General features: G+C 37.5%; 1 protein-coding gene across 1 annotated transcript in view; it reads left to right on the forward strand.

The window, feature by feature from the left end:
* Positions 1–17,383, forward strand: part of rabgap1l (RAB GTPase activating protein 1-like) — a 146,802-nt gene that overhangs the window by 80,649 nt on the left and 48,770 nt on the right. The window contains exons 14-16 of the mRNA XM_088349383.1: positions 8,056–8,169; positions 12,656–12,730; positions 15,572–15,697. Coding sequence (XP_088205509.1) covers positions 8,056–8,169; positions 12,656–12,730; positions 15,572–15,697 — 315 coding nt within the window. The remainder of the gene's footprint in view (positions 1–8,055; positions 8,170–12,655; positions 12,731–15,571; positions 15,698–17,383) is intronic.

Here is a 17,383-nt window from a genome sequence, read left to right on the forward strand (position 1 = left end):
TATCATGTTGTCCTAGAATTCCTTGGATTGACTTTCAATTGAATTGGAACCTGTTCGGTTTGTCTAAAGTTTCCGTTCCAGAACGAAAGAAAAAACAAATGCACAGAGCCTTGACATTTATGCGTACCACTACTTAGTCTTTGTCACCCCTTTTGTTTTCGCATTAGCAGAAAAAGTTCTCATTGTGCAGGTGTGATTGGGCTATTGTGACCAAAAATTGATGGTGCTGATGAGGCTGCTGTTCCTGCTGAACACTTTGCAGCCTCCCAACCCTGCTGAGATTAAAGAGCTGCTGGCTTCAGCATTTGCATTTTTTACGTTGACATACTCATCTACATATTCTGCACGGAATTCATGTTTGGACAGTGCACAGACTGAATGAGTTCATGCTTCTTAGTTTCAGTCTAACTGTATTAAAATCCAATGACCAAAATATTAGGAATAGCTCTCATTAGGTTGTAGTATTTTACTGCTGCACACCAGACTACACTGATAATGAGCATGTTGTTAAATGTATATTTCTTGGATAGGGTTATTGTCACCCCAAGGCAGATTTAGTTGTTTTTTTTTGTTAAGAAACATATTGGACAATGGGCTACTTTGTTGATTTTATAAACAGCGAATACACTTCTGGGGAAAAAAAATAATTCACTTGCACTCCCTTGAGGGTTTTTTGAGTAATGAGGCTCTTAATTAGTAGAGACATGCGTGGTTTATTTAATCAAAGTGTTAACGACTTTCAATGTCAGACAGATTCTTATTAGTCTTCGAGATATATGCATGGCGATTACAGAAAGTATGTTTGTTGTTGATTATGTTTTTCGTAATGCATTTCTCACTATACTTACTATGCCTAGTTTGTCTTTTTATTGCCCAATTTTACCTAAATTTGACTAAAACACAAGGCTACATAATGTGTTTAACTCTTAGATTGACAGCCATTTTTCAAGAAAACAAATTTACCTATGCCACCTGATTTTGAACATTTTGACTAATCAGGAAAGTGTGTGTTAGGGCTTTGAAAACGCAGAGACAAATAAAATATTGGACTTTCACCTCGCGACCAAAATAGGAAAAGTTGATTTCTAACTTATTCTGTTATTAATGTTTACTAGAAAATAGATTGGTTTCAGAAAAATCCTGTGTTTTAAGGAAACCAGCCTTTTCTGAAAAGATGTATGTTAAAAGATGGATTTATTTTGTATTATTGCAAATTGTCAAGTCAAGTCATGTTTATTTGTGACACCCTTAATCACAAAGAGTCTCAAAGAGCTGCACAGACCACAGATTATTACAAACCACAGACTATTATGACACCATCCCCTGATCTAAAACTCTACATGAGGGCAAATAATGCACAGATATTTTCAACATAAAATATAGGTAATTCATATGCTATAGAATAGAAGTGTGTTTTAAGTTTAGATTAAAACATTTCCACTGAGGTTGCAGATCCAATCCCAGGGGAAGAGCATTCCACAGCACCGGGCCCAAAATGGAGAACGCTCTCGAACCTGCTTATCTTCATTAATGACCAAACAAGACCGGATCATTTCAACACAATATTGAGAAGTCCTCATTAAGTTGGGTCTTTGCATATAATTCCGTTACGAACCAATCGTTCTGGGATTATCGTCACCAATCTTAAAATGCAGGTCGCGGAACAGTTTTTTTAAATGTTTGTGACTTTATTACATAGATGCAGCAGCGGTTGTTTTGAAAACATCAGCACTTTAGCATCAACTTAGGAGTGACTACACTTGTAGATTTAGCTCATAAATATTTTGTTTTCAAGCAGGATTACTCATGTGGAACATTTTTGATTTGAGAGAAAATATAAAATACACAATGAACTGACTGTGTTACTATGGAGTAAAACCAATTTGCTTACTCCTTTCCATAATTCCCAATGCTTCTTTGTCAGACATCATTGCCATTGTCAGCGACGACATTCGCAAGGACTTGACCTTCGTCTTTTTTTCCTGCTCATTTCTTTTATGTGGCAGTGTCTCATACCATACAACAGTAAAGCTAGGTGTATCCACTCTGAGCCTATAATTGATCTACCGTTATAAATTCAAAATGCACAAAGGAGGGAATCCCACTCCGTTTTAGAGGTTATATAAATAAGCAAAAGAGATGATGATGGTGTTTAGCCAAGCAGAAGAGGGTAGCTAATGGCATGGAAGTTAATACAGACGCTCCCCTACTTATGACCATTCGGCTTACGCAAAACGGTAGATACAAAAAAAAAATTCGGGATGTCGAAAAATATCCGGATATTACTGTAAGTTAGATTTTGCATTGTGTGCATCTTTTTCCGAGTACAGGACAGTACTGTAATGCCTCTTTCCGCCGCACCCAGCATCTACCCCGAAGAAGAAATGCGTTTTCCTCTTCCTCGTTTGTGTGCAAACATTCTATACTGTATTTCCAGCGTGCTAAGAACTTTGACATTTTTATTGTTTACTATCTCTGCATGCATTCAATATGTTTGGTGTAAAGTTTAAATAAAAGGTGAGCTGTTTCTTTTGAAACGAAAGTGGAATAAGAAAGCTTGATGCGGTTGAGAAAATGGTCGGAACGCTTTTTTTGGCCACTTTTTACCACGGAGGAGGACCTCTTGAAGCGCATCTCCCAAAAATAAGTTAAACTCACTTTATTTTTTTTAGAGCATATTATTTTATGAAATGCTTATATTTTTAGTACAAAACAATAAAGGTTACTTGTACAAGCCTTAAACATACTTATATAAACCTTAAACATACATTCTATACAAAATATAGCTCTGAAGCAACTTATGAACAAATTCAGCTTACGAACGATCGTCTGGAACTCGTTCGTGGGTCAGTCAGCGTCTGTAGATATTTTTTGTATTACACAGTCAAAAATACATCATTACATCCCTTCAAAGCACTTTTTTTTCTTATTGTCCTATTTATTTAACCATTACGATGGTTGACAAACATGTAAAGTACCTCTAGGTGAGCTTATGTTAAGTAAAATACTGTAAATGTAAATTTCTCAGGCTACGAGAACTTAAAAGTTTTTTTAAATGTTAGTCTGCGTATTTCTTTGCTTATTATCAAATCAATATTGGTTTTTAATGAACGAACATTTCTTTCACCACTAGGAGGGGCTAAATAATACACACTGTCCCTTCAATGTTATCAAGCATCACGGCCAACTTGTTTTCTTGCCAGGCGGTAACACGAGGGTGGTGTTTAACATTAACGATGAAGCATATCAATGACTCCAGACATACAGTACGAGCCATAGTGATAAATAAATATCTGCGGTGACTAGAAGAGCAGAATCCAGCAACAGATGGCGCGGCTCCAACAGAGGCCCGACCTCATTTGGCATCCTCCAGTCACTTTGTGATTTTCGCATGAGACTATAAAACATGGACAAGGCAAAATACGCAGAAAACCTGCGGCAAAAAGCTTGAACTTTCAACAAGACTTTTTGATAGAGATAAAGTTTATGGAGGGCAAAAAGACCAGCCACAACTCCTTTCAGTAAAATCATTGCAGTGCTTTATCTTTTTTGGGGGGGAACAAAACGACGAAGATGACATTTCTGTTTCATAACTGGTATTTTTGCCTTTTTATTTGATACACATCAAGGCCTTTTGTTTTGTATCAGCTTTCAGAGCAGTGGTGGGTAGAGTAGCCCAAAATTTTACTCAAGTAAATGTACTTTTACTTCAGACTAATATTACTCAAGTAGAAGTGAAAGTAGTCGTCCATATACTTACTGAAGAAAACGGAAAAACGTACTAGGTGAAAAAATTACTCAAGTACTGAGTAACTGTGTCAACGTCGTATTTATTGATTTATTTAAACAACCAATTAGATCATCATATTATCAAAGTCCATCCAATAAACAAAGTAAATTTAATTTAAAAGTAGATCAAAATAATCAACATAAATTCAAGTGCTTTAATAAACAACAAAATAAAATAAATTAACTAATTAAATCAAGCACAAGTAGCACATTTAAAGCCCCAACACTTATCTTAACAGACTCTTCAAGCAGAACAACAAGCTAGCCCATCAACTCTAACAACAAGTTTTACCTCCCTGAAGTTGATATGGTCACGTGACGAGGCTGCTACGTTTCATTGGTTAAAAATGGTAGATTCTGCCGGAGGTCTCCATCATAATAAATGTGCCTTAGCGGAGACAAACAGACGCATACATACGTGGAGGGGATTTATTAAGTAACGTAGTAACGACTTCAATGTTGCCTAATGTAGCGGAGTAAAAGTACAGTTTTTCCTTTACAAATTTACCTAAGTAAAAGTATAGGGATTTAAAAATACTCCTAGAAGTACAACATTTCCAAAAACTAACTGGTAAATGTAACGGAGTAAATGTACTCCGTTACTACCCACCTTTGTTTCAGAGAGGTTTTAGGTCTTAAAAAAAAGAAATTGGGTGTACGTTTTTCTGTGAGTACACCGGTGTGTGATGTGTGTGTGGTTGAGTTTTTTTTGTTCCACTCAAATGAAAAATGACACAATTCAGTATAAACGGTTTACTGATTCCCTCCATCAGGCGCATGCTCATAGTCTTTTTCTTAATAAAATCGCGCAATGTATAAAAACTTTTGGGAAGTGTGTTTGCAAAGGGGAAAAACACTTGTGCCAGTCTAGGAGGTTTCGATGGCATGCCTCCTCGGAAGAAAATTTAGTTCATTTTAAATTCAAACGCGTTCATCTGATGCATTTTTAGAGCAAAATCAAGAAGATAAATCTATTATAAATGCGTGTCCTTAAACTATTGAATCATTAATACAATAGTTATGAAACGCAACGACACGTCAAACAAGTCACACCCGACAAAGCCTGGTAAACAAGACAGGACTTTAATACAAACAAAAACCTTGTCATCTAATTAGACAAAAAAATAACTAGTGTTGCTGGACTATTTTGAGGTACCGTATCAGTGAATAAACAAACAGAATCCCTGATATTAGTTTTAAATTTAACTAGATGTAATACTAATATAGGTGATCTGGTAAATTACAGTATTAAAAGTCAATACTGTTGCTTTTGTGATTGCCGCTATGACAGGATGCTGTTTCTTCTTCAATGGTTTACATGAGGTTATTGCACACCTGTCAACCTCGGACAATTGCTTCCCTTACTAACAATTGCAATTCTCTTTTTTAAGCGATCATAAACCTTAAAAACACAATGTGGCACCTATTTACTCACGGCAATACAGACTACAGTGGAACCTCGGTTCTCGACCATAATCCGTTCCAGAACCCTGTTCGAAAACCGATTTGTTCGATCACTGAAATCATTTTTCCCATTAAAAATACTGTAAATCGTTTTAATCCGTTCCAACACCCTGAATGTTTACCTTGAATGTTTAACGTAAACATAAAGCTAACCCAGGCTAATCGTACGTCCGCTTTTTCGTAATCTTCCGGACGAAAGATTACGCTAACATGAACGAGTAAAAATAAAATAATCAGGTCGTTTACAAGTCATTTAGCACCCGGGTCCCCACAACTAGTGGTGAGCGGTTCATTGGAAAGGGGGCTCCGTTTCAACACCCTCAATGTTGGGCTCCGTTCCAACACCCTGAACGTTTAACGTGAACTTAAAGCTAACCCAGGCTAATCGTACGTTCGCGTTATTGTAATCTTATTAATAGGATTTCTTACCTTTGTGGTGGTCAGCAGAAGGCGCTCGCACACCTTCTTCATATTTGGCTATTATTTCTTTCTTAGATGCAATAGTTGTACGCACTACTTTTCCTTTTTCACCTGGAACAACTTTGCTGCTTGCACTGACTTTCTTCTGAGGCATAATAAGGGGCTAAAACACCCGTACGCCGCTCAGCATCGCACCCTAGCGTACGCACTCAATCATTACCGGCGTTCGAACTCCGATTTTTTTGACCGAACAGCGAAGCAAGAATTTCTCGAAATTTTTGGTAGGACACCGATTTGTTCGAACTGAGAGGCGTTCAAAAACCGAGGTTCCACTGTATATAGAATAACAAATCATTTGTGTAAACAATACGCTTAAACAATAAATGCTTGATCAAGGATAAAATTTGCTAGTGTATGACTGCAATATTATTGATCTACGATGACGCTGTCGTCTGCTACCAGTGACTAAGACGGATTAGAGCCCAAGTAGGAAAGAAGAAATATATATATTTTTTTATATTTTCCCCGTATAAAAATTGTTATACCGCATACACAATTTGAAAGGAAAAAAAAAAACTGTATAAAATATGGGAAAAGGGTATTGAATTGCGCAACATATTACTGATGGTAATTCGGGCTATTTTTTAGAGAACCATCTCATTCACCTCGGCTCCCAATAAAGAGCTCTGATCTTCCAAACGGCTCGTAAGATTTTGTTGTTGCTTTACCTGATATATTACCAATATTAATATTTTAAGACTGTGCATGAAATTAATTATTAACAAACATATTATATTGCTACATTGTATTAGCCTTCATTTGAACTGATTTAAACTTTGAACATATTATACTAAACAACTTTAAAGTCAAGCAACACAGAATCCCTGAAACACACTATACAACAAAATAGAAATGACAAAATACTTACTCTTTACTGCTAGAAAAAATATTAAATACAAGATTTTTCAGCTTTTTACAATTCAAATTTCAACCAATGTAGACTGAAACATCACAGAACCTCTAAAAACACACAGGAAATTGAATTAAAAAGTGTAAAACAAAAAGGAAAATATCATTAATCCCTACTAAATATTCGCATCCAGGAACACGGAGTGTCTATGCTTTGAGGGGTTGATCCGTGTTCTTCTGTCAGTGATAGACGATGCACTCTGCTATGGAGGCATTCATAAAGTTAAAATGAGTCCAAATTGGGATTTTTTCCCTGCTTTTACTCGTTTTTCGATTTCCTATCCTTCTCTTTGTCCTCTATATTACACTCTTTCCTCTCTCTGACCCATTCCTTCCCTCACTTGTGCTGCTGCCACGTTTTGACTCTATTCTCTGCTATTTCTGAGTGTACTTAAATTGTTTTAAATGTACTAACTCAAAGGTATGACATTTTAAATTTTGAGATCTCTTCTTGCAACTCATATTAGAAAAATATGATCATGTATATTTCTTAGTGATATTGAATTGCATTGACATAAGTATCACACAATACTTTATGTAATTTAGTGTTTGTCCACTGGCGGGTTGCGTACCTGGATCCAGTGTGTTATAGACCTTTGCCTAGGGAAAATAATGCTAAAGGGGGGAAAATAACTCAGGGGCAATTGGACAAACACAAAGACAGAAAATAATATATGAGAGATGCATTTTTTTTTGTTTTGAGGACAAAAATCTCAGTCTGTTTTGCTCAACAAGGTGCTTGCATATGAAAGCATTAAGCCACCATTTAGTGTTTGTCTATGTTTAGTCTATTAAAAATGGCTAAAGCTACTGACGTGAAGCATTTTGGATTCAGGTAAAAATGCAGCTAATTGAGGGAATATTATCAGTTTAAGTTGTTTAGAAATATATGGATTTATCCTATCTCTGGTTCATACGGGACAGTTCTTTAATTCAATGTGCTTGTAAATAGGATTGGATTGTGGGTCCTGAAATCAGAATGGTTAAAACCCGCTGATAAAAATATTTTCAAACATCCCTAGTGTTTATTAAATTTAAGTCCCATTTATTTGTATAGCCCTTCATCACAAGATGTCTCAAAGGACTGCACAGGATTTACAATTACAACATCGCCTGATATTTAACCAACATGCGGGCAAGGAAAAACTCAAAACCTCAGCGTGAGGAAAAAGGGAGCTTTAAGAAGGGGCCTCACAAGTGGTAATCCCCCCTTCCAGGATGACCAGGGTGCAATAGATTTAGCGTTGGGTAACCGCACACAAAACATAGTGAAAGTCAATCAAAGAAAACAATAGGTAATATGTGGAAATTTGTCCAGAAAGTGCATGACAGCAACAACGCCTTTAAGAATTTTGAGTGAGTAGAATAAGTTAGTGGCGCTTTTTATGACACTGTGCTTTATATACAATTCAGGATTCTGCTCAAGAAGGCGTTATCACTCGAGACATCCACCGCACTTTCCCGGCACATGACTACTTTAAGGACTCTGATGGAGATGGGCAGGACTCACTTTACAAGATCTGCAAGGTGAGCTCAAACTTTAATACTTCCAAGACAGAAATATTTGATTCATTTATACAACCGGAAACAAAATAACTTAAACAAACTATGGAAGGAAAAAAAAAGACTGATATCGCCGTTAGGGTTTGGACAATGTCGTTTTTCATCAAATGTCTAGATGTTCGCACGTTTGTAGTTTTGTACAATCAGCAAAATACAAAGACCTTTCAGGGTGGCGTTCCATCCGGACCAAACCCAAGTAGGTCAGCGGTGCGCTCAACTTCATTTGTATGCAAATTCATGTAGATTTACTGCTGATAAGGTTGGCTAGATCTTGAGGCATGAGTGGGTTACAGCACCGAGGATCCAAGACCCAACCAAATTCATCTGCACACCAATCGACACCGCATTATGCGCTCGGTCTTTAATTTTCTAACCTTTATTCTCAGAGAAAGGTCAATTGAGACGTGTGAACTTTTCTTCTGACAGTCTGCTTCATTTTGTTAATGTTCCATTCTGTTCCAATTTTCCCTCACCTGGACAAGCGCTAGTCATCGTTGAACAATCAGGGTTAAGTGTTTCTGTTTTGGGCTCTTTCACAAAATAATCCAACGTGCATTCAAGGTATAAGGGGCACGTAGGTCTTGCTTTAAACCTCTAAGGCAGTGGTTCTTAACCTGATTATGATCGAAACCTTGGGTTTGGTGAGTAGGTATTAGGGGGTTCAGTAGAGCCTCAGAGATCAAGACACGCATATGCGTTGACAAGCCCCACTTGGCCACCACTTGCTGCAGATGATCATGTGACATTGCTTGGCCAATCAGTACTTTAGGAATTTAGCGCACTCAGTAGTTAGCCAATATGTGAATATTGTCATAGTACGCCGTGTAATGACTTACTTCATATTTCAATCCATACTGGCAACCTGTACCCTGTACTGGTCCGTCGTTGTGAAGAGGGAGGTGAGCCGAAAGGCGAAGCTCTCTATCTACCGGTCGATCTACGTTCCTACCCTCACCTATGGTCATTAACTTTGGGTTATGACCGAAAGAACACGATCCCGGATACAAGTGGCCGAAATGAGTTTCCTCCGTAGGGTGTCTGGGTTTTCCCTTAGAGATAAGGTGAGAACCTCAGTCGTCTGGGAGGGACTTTGTGTAGAGCAACTGCTCCTCCGCATTGAAAGGAGCCAGTTGAGGTGGCTCGGGCATCTGATAAGGATGCCTCCTGGATGCCTCCTTCGGGAGGTGTTCCGGGCATGTCTCACCGGCAGGAGGCCCCGGGGTCGACCCAGGACACGCTGGAGAGACTATGTCTCTCGGCTGACTTGGGAACGCCTCGGGATCCCGTCGGATGAGCTAGAGGAGGTGGCTGGGGATAGGGACGTCTGGGCTTCCCTTTTAAGGCTGCTGCCCCCGCAACCTGACCCCGGATAAGTGCAAGATAATGGATGGATGGATGGACTGGCAACCTATTCAGGGTGTCCCCTACCCACCGCTCGATGACGGCTGGGGTCGGCTCCAGCACTCCCACGACCCTAGTGAACATTAGCGGTGCAGATGATGGGATGGGATGGGATGTGATTCAGCGTCCTATCTGCAATGATTTCCAATGCAAAGTTGATAAACTTTAGCCTCATCCAGCAAAAGTAAACACTTCTAGAAGCTGCATTAAGTCACTGTACACCTCCTAAAGCGCTTTACAATATACTTCACTCTTACCCATTCAAACACACTCAACCACCAATAGGCCATGCCAGGTACTTGTCGGGGGTATTAGGAGTTTAGTTTCTTCCCCAAAGGAACTGCAACATTTAACTCCGAGAAGCCAAGAATCGAACCTGCGATCTCTGTCTCAAGATGAGGACTCTATTTCCTGAGCTAGTGAGTGTTACTGTAGACCTGAGCGCTTAAAATGACAGTGTTTTATATTCGTCCACTAGATGTCGCTGTAATATTTAATGCTTAATGTTTAGTGTTTAAAAATAAGTCCAAGGATGACTACAAACTACGAAGACTGAAAGTGAGCAAAAAGAATTGTGCTTCCTAACAATGGTGCAATGAAAAGTAGTCCCATAACATTCACAAGCAATCAAAACCCCAAAATAAGTCACATTATATTTTCAGTTTTTCAGCTCTGTAAATGGTCTGCATTTATACAGCTGTTTTTTAGTCATTGAAGACCTCCCTCAGCGCTTTACAATGTGCTTCACACTCATACATTCACACACCAACTCACTCACTCTGCATTCAGCTTTGAAGTTGCTATACAAATTGTCCAAAGTTTTATTTCCCTTAGTTGCACAGTCCACATATCGAACAAATTTAGGAAGCACAGTCTTTAAGCATGCCCTATTGAAATTTCTATTAATGATAAAAGGTGTTCGAAAATAAAAGAAAATTCAACTTCTCTATTGGGAGAGTAATGCGCGTCAACAATCCTACTGTTATTACACCAATTGTTATGGTATATGGTATAAGTCAATGTACTTTTGTTTACAGTGGTGTCCTGATTGACTTATTATGTTATAAACCCAAATAAAAATCCACAAAATGGTGACTCCATAATAAATGACCTGCATAATGGCAAGGAATCACTGCATGCAGAATTCAGACAGTTTTTTAAAATTAATATATACAAGCCTTGAGCAAGCTAGCTGGTTTACAATGGAAGCAAATTGTTGAGCCCGCTAAGCCTTTTGTTTACTCAGGATAACAAATTTAGATTTCTCCTACCAGGACCTCCCCCACCCATCTGCCAACCGTCATGTCACCACACTCCATCAAGCATGTCAACATGGACATTATAGTCCAAGTGCTTGTTCCTCAACACATTACCTTTACATCAAACCAGGAATATGCCGCAAAAAATAAACAATGATTCACTGTGTTTTTCAAAAGAAGTCGTGTTTTCATTTTCACAAAATTTAATAACAGTGTGACCTTTTTCAGCCTCGGAACGTACTAAAGTCAATATTGGTACAGTAATCCCTGGCTTTCCACGGGGGTTGTGTTCCAAAAACGTCCCGCGATAGTCAAAACTCCTGAAGGTTCAAGTATTAAAAAAGTACCGTACTTTAAACTACTTTTCTTTTTCTTTTTTTTACAAACTTCTGTACTGTCAAACTATAACTTAAAAAATAATCATGCCAATTTATTGCACGACTTTATGGATTAAGGATACAATCCACTTTGCTCTTGGCTCTTTGGTCAAAAATGTTCCTGACCCCTGGTTTATTGTCTGACATCTTGCTGCTACGGTTATTCCCAAAAAAACAAAAACTTTGTTAAAGGCTTGGCATATACGTGTAAAGAATAATGGTGAGGTGTCATTACCTGAGTCTCCGTAGATTGTATTATTGTGCTTTGTAGCACTTGGTTTCATTTCACTACACAATTTAATTGTCAAACATTACACAATGCGCTTTTAAGAGAAATATTGTGTTGGAATTAAAAGGTTTTTCTCAAAAGAACAAAAAACGAAAGGTAAATTATATCATTAATTGTATCGGAGTGACTACTCTAATAACATTCTGAAATAAATTAATATTGAACCTCCCTAGTAGTTATTATTTAATATTAATCACTAATATGTTTTTCATTGAAAACCTTTCATATTTGATAAGGAACACATCGTTTGACAACACCAAGAATTAATAAAAATGAAAAATTGTTCAGGATTTTACTCGGAATTTTTGCTAATACAGACGCTGCCCAACTTAGGAACAAGATTGGTTCCAGACGATCGTTCGGAAGTTGAATTTGTTCGTAAGTTGGTTCAGTGCTATATTTTGTATGTTTAGGGTTTGTATAAATATGTTTAAGGCTTGTATAAGTAACATGTATTATTTTGTCCTAAAAAATAAATATCGATAATATAATGCGCTCTATAAAGATAAATAAAGTTAAGTTCAACTTACTTTTGGAAAATAAGTTAGGCGACTTCCTCATTCGTGGTAGAAAGTGGCCCAAAAAAAAGCGATCCGACCATTTTCTCAACCGCATCAAGCTTTCTTATTCCACTTTAATTTTAAAGGAAAACGTTCGCCTCTTCTTTAAGCTTTACACCAACCATATTGAATGGATGCACAAAATATTAAACAATAAAAATGTCAACTTCTTCTTAGCACGCTGGAGATACAGTATAGAATGTTTACACACGATCTAGGAAGTAGAAGCCGGATTTCTTCTTCAGGGTGGATGCTTGGTGACCTCTCACAGCACCACCACACGCCGGTAGCGGCGGAAAGAAGCACCACAGTAATGTCCTGTACTCAGAAAAAGGGGCTCACAATACAAAGTCAAACTTACAGCAATGTCCTGATATTTTTCAACATCCCGAAGAAAATGTTCCTATCTACCGTTTTACATAAGTCAAAAGGTCGTAAGTCGGTAAGAGTCTGTACTGCAATTACGGTTGAAAATGTTTTACAATGCTCGCGAAGATTCAATATTTAATAATACAATCACTTTAGATATTTCATGTTACTTTGATGTTTTTTTCCTCTTTCAAGGCCTATTCCGTCTACGATGAGGAAATTGGTTACTGTCAAGGACAGTCGTTCCTTGCAGCTGTTCTACTGCTTCATGTAAGTAAACAGGTTATACATTGAAATGTTGTGGTCACCAACCTTTTTTTATGTTGGAGGTACTTCTTTGTTACTGATTATTGGAAATGGCCACCAGATTGATTTGCATTTCTGAATATAACTGTGATTACTTTGTTGTTCGTACATTATTCTTTTAGAGGTGGGGCTGAAATAGTGTAAGTCAACCACAAACAAATCTTCCTTTAAAGAGGCACAGGGTACTTGCATATTTCAACAGACCTGGGCAAACTATGGACTGCGGGCCACTTGCGGCCTGTTAGACTTTTGTATCTGACCTGCAAATGAAAATAGTAAAAATATTGTGTTAAAAAGTTAGACTGCAATTTTTCTCCTTTTATAATGCCCATATTTCCCGCAAATGGCGCATGCTCTGAGCCGCTCACGCAACTCAAATGGATAGTTTATCATCGAAGCTTCACTTTTTATTTTCATCTTCACTTTTTTCAAGTTGTCAGTGAAGTCCTTCATTTGAAATGTGCAAAACAAAGAAAATGACAAATTGACAGTCAAAAGATTATAGCAGGCATGTCCAAAATTCCAGCCCAGGGACCAGTTACAGCCTGTGATCAAATTTTTGGTCTGACATGAAATCATTAATTGGTGACTGCGGTATGAAATACATTTTGTTAAAGAAAAATAGAAAAATAAACATATCACCAAACGATGGTAGGAGCCCTTTGGCCACGTTGCCCTTGGCTTTCTTTGAGAATTTTAGCCTACACCATTTTCAACATGGCGACTGCAAATAATAAATAAAAAGAAAGTTGAGGGCCGCTGCTTACAGGACAAGAAGAATTTGGAGTATTTTTTTACCAAAATCCGAAACAACTGCGTCTGTCTAGTTTGCCAAGAGACTGTGGCTGTTTTCAAAGAATATAATATCAAGAGGCACTGCCATACCTAACATGCTGACTATGACAAGCTAAATGGAAACGAACGCTGTGAAAAGGGAAAGAAACTAGAAGCTGTTTTGACGGCACAGCAGCGATTTTTTTACAAGACCCCGCGAGTCAAATGAAAATGCTACTAAGGCGATCTACGAGGTCGCACCGCTGATTTCCAAGCACTGCAAACCTTTGACAGAGGGTGAATTAAGTAATGACTGTTCAAAGAATGCCAGGCTGAATAGTCGGCCCTCACACATTTTCAGCTTACCAAATCTGGCCTTATTTCTGAAAAATTGGGACACCCCTGGATTAGAGAATTGGCAGAACGATCATGACAGTAATTAGCAGCTGTGATGCACTTAACAAAAAATCCAATTAAAACTAGTTTGTTGGTTGGTTGGATTCCTTAAACACGCGGGTTGTAGGAACACCATTTCTTGTGGTGTGTCTTGGGCAAGTACATCCCCATCTCTCTCCAAGCCAACTTTTGTTTCCACCCGGTCTCGAAAGGGGGACCATTCACGTTTTAGGGGAATGTGCTAACCTCTGGACTTCCGAAATGTGTGTACTTGTATGTAACCTATACTCTACAAAACATCTGAACCGATTTTCGTGCAAATGTACACAGTAGTACTTTAGGCCTCCACAAGTATATTTAGCTAGGTTTCCTGTCAAGGCACCCCCAATAAACACCAACAAAATCAAGAAGAATCTGCTTTCGCGTGGTCTGCTTTCGTTGGTTCACTAACGCCCTCGAGGGGCCAAATTGGGAACTGTTGCTCCCGACCACTCCAAGCAGCCAAATGCAATCTTTTATCGCCCGGCATTGCCATTTTCCTTGTAGGTGTTAACACAACGAGTGATAATGCAAAAAAAAAAATCAAAAAAAGAAAAAAAAAATCACATCTGAATCCGCTACTTTTAACAAAAAAGGGCGAGAAATTTCCTTTAAAATAATTCACTTGATCTACCCCTCCAGAGTGCATATCGTAGAGATAATTTTAAAAAGTTATTGATTTTACATGTACATTTTGTTCTGCTGAGCCTGAAACTGTAACACATAGAGTATGGCACTGCCTCTTGGTGAAAAGATTCTTGTCTGATTTTTGTGATTTTATTGCTGATTAGATTGACAACAGTTTTGAATCATTTTGGAAATATATTGTGTTGCAATATACGACCCAAATAAATTTATATCCCAAAAGAAACCTTTATTGTCAATCTAAGTATCATTTTATCTAAATTTTATGTTCATAAGTGCAAATTTACTGGCAGAAAAAAATCTTTCATCACATTTCAATGTGATGAAACAATATATTTTGTCCATCAAGCTTTCCCCCGACTCATAATATTTGTAGATATTGTTGTATTGTGTATATTGTTGTATTTTTATGTAACTTGTGTTTTCTCCCCTGGCATGTTTGTTTATTTATTTGTTTAATTCCTTCTTTTCTCTGTTTGAACTGCTCTAAACTTGGTTATAATGTTACACAACGTTGCAATGCAATTTTCGTATTGAAATGTGTATGTGTTTTGGTATTAATTTAAAAAAAATCTTCCGATCTTGCCCTTTATCATTTTATGTTTTTTCCAACACATAAAATGGAGTGCGTTGTACAGACAGATACATAAAATCAATTATTTGTCCTCCTGGCTTGGCCCTTCTGACAAACTTATTAACCCAATGTGGCCAATGAGTCAAAAAGTTTGCCCACACCTGTATTAGACAGTTTACCACGAAGAGAAGCAGCGATTGTAGTAAAAATTACCAGGGACATTCATTTCTTCACACGCAGCAAACTCCCCCTCTACACAAAATGTTGCAAAACGAACGCTGCCTCAGGACTTGAATCTGTTATTTGCGTGAAACTAAAGTAATATGTTAAATACAAGTTTCACATTCTAAAAAATTATATTCTCACTGTGGTTACAGATGCCCGAGGAACAAGCTTTTTGCGTACTGGTGAAAATCATGTTTGAGTACGGCCTTAGAGCCCTGTACAAAAACAACTTTGAAGATCTCCACTGCAAGTTCTATCAGCTTGAGAAGCTCATGCAGGTACAGAGTCATACTTTGCCATATGTATAGCCTGACTAGATTTAGTGGCAGACATTTGCATGCAATGCTGATTTGACGACTGTTTGTTTTTTTATCATTTAACCATGAATAGAATTTTGAATACATGCAATGCCCACAATGTGAATTCAATTCATAGATTTATTCAATGACAAATGTCTAAGTTTCATGTATATATATGCAGAAGTGACCCAAATAGTTGCCATATTTTTAAATATCTTAGATATTTAAACATTAGACAGTGCTGTTTTTTTTCAATTTAGAGTGTGACATTTTGTAATTATTTTAATCTTAAACAATTACTGGAACATTTGTATGTTTAGACTCACAAGGAAATCTTTATCAAGTATGTATCCACCACAGCTGAACTGAAAACAAGTTGAAAATCTTTTGTAAGGTTACCATTTTCTGACCACGTTTTGAATGAAGTTATTTTGTAAATTATCTATCACAGGGGTAGGGGAACCTTCGACTTTTTTCATGAGTACATATGGCTCGGAGATAAAATACAACTTGCACAACTTATTATTGTACTGCTACATGCATAACTGATTCAAGCACGTACATAACACTGAATATTCAACAGGTTTGATCCAGTATATATAGGGCACAGACCTAACTGCAGTTTACAGTAAAGGTGTCAAACCTACAGTCCTTGTTTTGACTGCACAACACTTAAAGAATCCTATGTATGGAAGCTCATTAAATATTGTATGTTCACTGTTGAGACAATGATGAAAACCCCAAGAATAAACTGTAAACACCCCAAAATGCCAGAGTAATTTGTTTTACTGAGCGGTAGGAGTGGGCGAAGCTAGACACAGCGCACTCTTTCTTCCCCTTGTCCAGTGCCATCTGCACCGAAGACCAATACGTTGGTACCCTTGTTTGCAGTGTTTTGTGACATTTTTTTCAAAATACATTTTCTCGTACCTTGTTTTGAAACTATTATTTAGGACAATAATAACAGTCAAAATGAGCCCCAACACTCCTAAGTAACTGTGGAAGGGAGACAAATTTTAGGTGGTGTATTTATATTTATATGGGACACAGGCTCTGGCATTATTATTATTTCATAGATTTGATCAAATCATCAAATGTCATACAATGAAATAAATGTACTAAATAACTAGCTTTGTCTGGAGAGCGGTTTTGGTGGTTTTTGATGAATTCTGTCTTAATATATAATATTTTTCCTTTTATGACTCTTTGGGTCAAAAAGGTATCCAACCCCTGATCTACGACATTTCATCATATTTCTTTCAACTGTTAATTCTGATAAGTAAGCACAAGTGAAATGTTTTACCTTTAGTTGCATATGTTGTTTTTACTACTTTGGTCAGCTTTATTGCTTTGGAAATACCGGAAATGAGTCCATGCAGTCTCATAAAGTTTCATTATTAAGTAAATATGGTTCCCCAGGCCTTTGTTTAGGTTTTTTCTTTTTTATCCCTATCAAAGTTTTTTTTCTTCTCCTTGTTTTTTTTTGTATTGCATCCCAGGAGACACTGGTAGTACTTGAGTCAATGCGCCTAAGTTAGCTTACAGCATATTTATTCATAGTCCCCTAAACAAAATAAAAACTGTTTATTGCACGACCATGTTAGAGAAAATGGGTGAAGCTTTATTATGTGCTTGTTGTGTTCCATAAATCGTTTGTTTTTTTAT

This window comes from Urocampus carinirostris, chromosome 12 (assembly GCF_059441175.1).
Source record: "Urocampus carinirostris isolate Australia breed hairy pipefish chromosome 12, RoL_Ucar_1.0, whole genome shotgun sequence".
Taxonomy (NCBI): domain Eukaryota; kingdom Metazoa; phylum Chordata; class Actinopteri; order Syngnathiformes; family Syngnathidae; genus Urocampus; species Urocampus carinirostris.